Raw genomic sequence first — 6,620 nt, forward strand, 5'->3', positions numbered from 1 at the left:
GGTGTGCTTGTACGGTTTTTGTTTTTCATGTGAACAGCCGTACAACAGAACATTTCCAGCGTGTAATGCTAGACCACCGCGTAACGAGGTGTCGACACCGTGGTTCAGTTGCCGAATACACCTTCTGATATTTCGCTGCACATCTTCGGTGTATAGTGCGTATCTGCTCAGCTAAAATTTGTAGATGTTTGTGAAGGGCCCCTGTGGCAAATGTTCATGGCTGTGGCCAGTGGCCAGCTTGAAAGTATTAGGTGGTGGGTGGCCAGTGGACTGGCAAATGGCCATGACGCTATACTTCTGAACCCGAGATCGAGGGTTCTACATCCAGCCGCAGCTGCCACGTTAAAATGGAGGCGGAATGGAACGAAGAAGATAGCTCCTGTACGGAGATTTGGGTGCATTTTACAGCATCTCAGATGGTCGACATCAGTTGGGAGTCTTAAGCTGCTGCACTGCTTTAGGACGTTAAGCTCAATCTCAATTAACGAACCAATAAGTCGTTATCTATATCGATCGGGAAAACGGCTAATTAATAAATTTCCAAGAACGAGTTGGTGATTCGTGTCCATGCGTATCCGCAGATTTAACCGCAATTCCGACCCTCAGCATGCTCGGAATTCGGGAGATGGTTCTTCTGGCCTCCTGCACATTCTCAGCGGGCGTCGCCCTCAGTTACGCCGGTAATGCGTTCCTCAAAGCCTCGACTGGGAAGTGCGCTCCGCAGCCTGATTCGTACGGCATCGGAAGCAGGGCGACGTGCACCTTCACCAGGGTCCTGGACATCGACTCTCACAGAATTCCGCCAGAGATACCCAGCGTCAAGTGCAAGTGTCCTGGAAACCTGTGCAGCCCCATGGGGGACTTCCGGTGCCAGGAAGTCAGAGAGAAAATCAAAGTGTCCTACCCACTCTGGAACGGCGGCTCCCAGTGGTCAGTGCAGAACAAGACCATAGACGTGACCACGGCCTGCATTTGCGCCATGAATCGAGCCATCAAGGTGATGACGACGTGGACAGGACTTTGGACGTGATATACAACACGGTTCGTTGATGGCGATGCTAACGACGCTGGTATAGGAATGTATCTTTCTTTTTTCACTATTTCGACGAAGACTTGTCGTCATGCATAATGTTTTCATGGCTCGTGTTATATGCGTGTTTGTTGTAAGACCTGCGTTGTACGGTCCTTGTGTTTTCTGGTATCTTTTCTCCTGTGCCCAGTAGCCATAGCTAGACACGGTGCTAGTTTAGGACATGTTGCATCCAGTGAAAAGTGGGGCCAGTTCAAAGTACAGGCAAAAACTGTACCTGGTGTTTTGCTTTCTTTGCCTCTTAGTCACACTTTACGGATGCTGTCTTGCTCAGTAGAAGACTCGGGCCACTGTTTGTGTGTCATAGGGTAATGTTACACTGGGCATGGGCTCAGATAGATAAGCAGAGGAAGCGGCAAGAAGTGAAGAAATCGGATAACAGAAAATTGAAGTAGGCTACAGAGGAGTCAACAGATGACAACAGATGACAGTCTACCGACGACAATAAACCTCGTCGCAATATATATATATATATATATATATATATATATATATTGCGACGAGGTTTATTGTCGTCGATAACGTTGTAAGAACGCTAGGTACTGGTAGGCACTGCAAGGGCTGTTTGTAGCACGGGGTTCTCTCGCGATCACGGCACGGTCCTTCGTCTTCCTCCTCAGTCGGTACATACCCAGGGGCGCCTCTGCTTCATTACAAACGGAATATTTACCAGTGGCTTCACTCCTATGTAAAGGAGGGGTTTACAAACAGAATAACTCGGGCGTGAAATATCGTCTCTGGGGCAGCTCAGGACATTCATGTCAGTGTAAAAGAAGTTACATACGGGCGATCATGGGATCTATCACGCAACACACGCCTTAGTGCTGGCTTCTCTTAGTTAACATCTATTTATAAGGAAGGAAATTTGGTACACAAGTTGCGTCAGGTTAAATTATTATCATCATCAGCCTATATTTATGTCCACTGCAGGACGAAGGCCTCTTTTTGGGATCTCCAATTACCCCTGTCTTGCGCTAGCTGATTCCAACTTGCGCCTGCAAATTTCCTAACTTCATCACCACACCTAGTTTTCTGCCGTCCTCCCTGTTTTCCCTTTGCCTTTCTATCTCTCTCTCTCTCTCTGTCTCTCTCTGTCTCTCTCTTTCTCTCTCAAATGCGCTTCCCTTCTCTTGGTATCCATTCTGTAACTCTAATGGTCCACTGGTTATCCATCCTACGCATTACATGGCCTGCCCAGCTCCATTTTTCCTTCCTAATGTCAATTAGAATATCGACTATCCCCGTTTGCTCTCTGACCTACACCACTCTCTTCCTGTCTCTTAGCGTTATCCCTAACATTTATCGTTCCATCGGTCTTTGTGCGGTCCTTAACTTGTTCTCCAGCTTCTTTGTTATAACCTCCAAGTTTCTTTCCCATATGTTAGCACCGGTAGAATGCAATTATGGTACACTTTTCAACGACAGTGGTAAGCTTCCAGTCAGGATTTGGTAATGCCTGCCATACGCATTACAACACAATTTTATTCTTCTGTAAATTTCTTTCTCATGATCAGGGTCCCGTGTGAGCAATTCACATATATAGATAAACGTACTCCTTTACGGACTCTATAGCGGCTGACTGGCGATCCTGAATTCGTCTATAGCCCAATTTAAATGTCTAAAACGAATTCATTATGAATATTATCATTACCATGTAAGCATGTACAAACAAGATAAATAGAAAAATGCAGGCTAGCAAATGTCCCCTAAGGGAGACACCACGCCCGCCCGCTTGCGGAGGAAGAGAAAACAGGGCGACAAGAAGAAGAAGAAGAATGTTTTATTGCACTAAAAATATATACAAAAATGATTGTGACAGCATCTGGATCCATAGCCGATATGGCTAGTTAGGATCCATTACAAAAAGGTTGTGTAAGTACAGCATCAATTAGCGAGTGCAATGTTAACATGAAAACTACAGCATCAATGCGGCATGTATACAATATCAGCAGCAGTTTGCGAGCACAATATTAATACAGTGACTGGTAGCTCCCCGAAAGAAAGAGTCTTTGGGCGACGGCGCAATATTTGGCAGACATTTTGTCAAGGTATGTATATTGTTCCAAATTTTTGTTTCAATTGTTCCAAAAGTTTTCCAATTGTTCGATGGTCGTGAACATTGTGGACTACCGGTATATTAAGATTTTTTTGTTCCGCCTGTCGAGTGTTACACGTGGCTTTTACTAAAACTGATGAATGATAGGGTATGTTCTTGTAAATTATTCTGTTCACTAATGTAGCACTTTTATATTGCCTAACGACATTAAATGGCATTATGTTGAGGTTTCTGAAAATCTCTGTGGATGGTGCATTCTTGGGCGCTGATGCGATGGTTCGTACAGCTCTTTTTTGCAGGATGCTAACCACCGAACAATACGAAGCATACGTGTAGCCCCATGATTCTATGCAGTATGTTAGGTGAGAGTGAAATAACGTTAAAATGTAATATACGCGGAGTTTCTGTAAATTGAAATACTTTCGAGCCTTAAATAACGTGAAGCATCCGAAGCTTAGTTTTTTTTTTTTTTTTGCGAAGATGATCAATATGAGTTGCCCAATGGAATGATGAGTCGAGAGTCACGCCAAGGTAAGTATGTGCGTTTAGCTTCTCAATACCATTTCCTCCAATGTACAGCCCACGTGTTTCAGGTACCACTTTTCGGTTAGAGGCGAAAACAACATACTTAGTTTTCTATGTATTTAGCAGTAATATATTTCGTTTAAACCATTGAGAACTTACTTCTAGTTCATTATTAGCGAGCAATTCTGTTTCCTGAAGAGAAGGGTATGCTATAATTAAGGCAGTCTCATCTGCATACAGAGCTGCTTGCGTGTGGGTCAAGGAGAGAGGATAATCATTGATAAATAGGGAAAACAAGATCGGTCCAAGTACTGAACCTTGTGGTACTCCCGTTTCAACTAGTTTACGGTCTGATTTTTCGCCAAGTATTTGTACGAACTGAGTCCGCTGAGTCAAATAGCTGCGAAAAAAATTTGAAGCTATCCCTCTAAATCCATAGCGTTTGAGCTTGTACAACAAAATATTGTGGTTCACTGAATCGAATGCCTTTTTTATATATCTAGGAAGATACCTATGATGATTTGGTTATTGTTTAAAGCACGGTTTACTGTTTCTGTCACAAAATTTACTGCAGTGGCTGTGCAGTATTCCTTTCTAAAGCCATGTTGATTTGGAGTTAGGATACTGTATTTTGTAATAAAGTCAATCATTCTTTTGGCTACAAGTTTCTCAAAAAGAGTGTTCAAGCATGATCAAATTGTTATGGGACTGTAATTTGCTATGCTGTCAGGACATTCTCCTTTGTGTATTGGTGTCAGCCTCCCTATCTTAAGCTGTTCGGGGTACACACCTGTCACGAATGACTGGTTCAAGATTACTGCAAGAGGTTTGCATAAGGTTTCAATGTAATCCTTAAGTATCTTAATTGGTATTTCATCATGACCCATGGCCTTTTCGTATGACATCAGACGTGCTACTGCAATCAGCTTCTGTAATTTCTCGAAAAACGGAAGTATTATTGTGAATAGTAGGAAATGGTGAGTCATATTCTTCGTTTGTAAAGGTTGCCAACTGTTTTCCTATGGCTACGAAATTATCATTGAATACTTCTGCAAGTTCCATTTCATTACAACCGATAACATTTAAGTCAGGTAAAAGAAGTTGTTGCGGTTACGGTTTGGTGACTGCTTTTATTACACGCCAAATTTCCTTTGTATTGCCATTACTTTTCACGATAAGGTTACTGTAATATTCTTTTTTGTCATTTTCTCATCATCGATAATGATAGATTGCGTGTGTTTCTGTACAGTTCCTTATAATAGCCGTTACCTTTATTTTGCTTCATTTTGGTCAGCCAGTGTTCTCGTAATCTAATCACTTTGAGTATTGCCTCGTTCATCCAAGGGCAAATTAGTGCGGACAGGTACACTGCTCTGCGAGATTTGTGCTCTACTTTTACGCATCTTGCTTGTAGTGATGATGCAAACTTTGCATAGGCTGCGTTAACATCTGTACCACTGGGACCTAAAAATTGTGTTTCTTAAATTGCTCTTCTACTCTTTTCGTAATCTATCCTCAGCGGGTGAGAGGGTGGTTTGTTTTTCTGCCTGCAGATGAGCGCTAGAAACATAAATAAAAATTGGAAAATGGTCCGAAACGTTTTCTGTTATTACACCGGCAGCAATTCATTCACTATCAATGTTTGACAAAATGTGGTCAATTTTTGTAGATGACGCTGGTGTAACTCTTGTCGGTGCTAAAATATTTTTGCTAAAGCCATAACTCAACGCTAAGTACTGATACTCCGTGCTTGACTCTTTGCCTATGTCTATATTAAAATCACCGCATAAAATGACTTGTTTTTCTTCGTTTGTAAAATGTTGCAGAGTGTGTTCTATATATTCTAAAAACGGCTGAATTTTCCCATCGGGTGTCCCATAAGCGACAACCATTATGACGTAATTTTGCATCTCTACGAACAACATCTCTAGTTCTCCTAAATTTGTTTCTGTAAATTTCCACGAGATAAAAAGAAAAAAACAACACATTGCAGTCGCACGAAGAGTACCAGCGTTGAAGGCGAGAGTCTAGTCCTGTGTTTGACAAGAATTCCAGTACTGCTTTGTGAGCCTCATATCGAGTTGACGCACGACCTCTCGAAAACAAGACGTCACTAAACGCAGCTCGAGCAAGATTAAGTTGTTGAAACTTGCCCAGCCGCACACAGCGACCACTGTGGAAAGTTGAAAAATCTAACCGCAAGTGTTCAAGCGTTTTCCTTTAGTGTCCGCAAACCAGGTACGAAGGGCTCGACGCACGTCACTGCTGAAAGCGATGTGCGACGTTAACACGCTCGAGGCGCAACTTCAGCAATAGAGACCAAATGCGGCGAGTTAGAGCCCGGTCTTAGATTGGCGAAGCGTACGATCCCTTGGCTACACATTCATCCGGGTGTGAGCGCTGTACGTAGGTGGTGGCGCTTAAGTAGTCTAGCGTCGTCATATTTGCACAATCTATCATCTATGAACTCAAGATCGAGCCCTGACACCGCCAGAACATCAGCGGCCTCGTTTCCTGGGATATCAATGGGCGATGGTGCCCAGTGAAGCATCATCGTTCTTCCTTCAGATTGGATTTATTTGATGGGTCAATCTTAAGTGTTTCGCGTATTTCGTGTTTTGAATCTGTCGTGGAAGAGAGAAGGGGCTTGTAGGTAAGTTGATATACGCAATAGATAGGTTGCTACAGATAAGTTAGGTACACTTTTGTAATGCTCTTCACAAGTGAACGTCCGGTCATCTGAGGACGGTGCCCAACTTCGGCATCCCCACTGCCCCTTTGGTGTCCCGGGGAAACCGTGAAAGTGTAATAAATAATGAAACTTTGTACTGGCGCCAATTTTCACTTTTTTTAACCGTTATGGTAAGGAGACTGTGTGGTTTGCACTGATATGTGGTTGGATATTCCGTCTCGTTGGACATACCGTCCCCTTGGAAATCCTTTTTCGTC

The 6,620-nt window shown here is 43.1% G+C and overlaps 1 protein-coding gene across 1 annotated transcript; it reads left to right on the forward strand.

The window, feature by feature from the left end:
- The first annotated feature begins 439 nt into the window (after positions 1 to 439).
- LOC119466512 (uncharacterized) lies at positions 440 to 1,491 on the forward strand. The gene has a single exon (XM_037727030.2). The coding sequence runs from the start codon at positions 608 to 610 to the stop codon at positions 1,028 to 1,030; it is 423 nt and encodes a 140-aa protein (XP_037582958.1). The 5' UTR covers positions 440 to 607; the 3' UTR covers positions 1,031 to 1,491.
- The last annotated feature ends 5,129 nt before the right edge of the window (positions 1,492 to 6,620 follow it).

The sequence above is a fragment of the Dermacentor silvarum genome, chromosome 10 (assembly GCF_013339745.2).
Source record: "Dermacentor silvarum isolate Dsil-2018 chromosome 10, BIME_Dsil_1.4, whole genome shotgun sequence".
In the NCBI taxonomy this organism is placed as follows: domain Eukaryota; kingdom Metazoa; phylum Arthropoda; class Arachnida; order Ixodida; family Ixodidae; genus Dermacentor; species Dermacentor silvarum.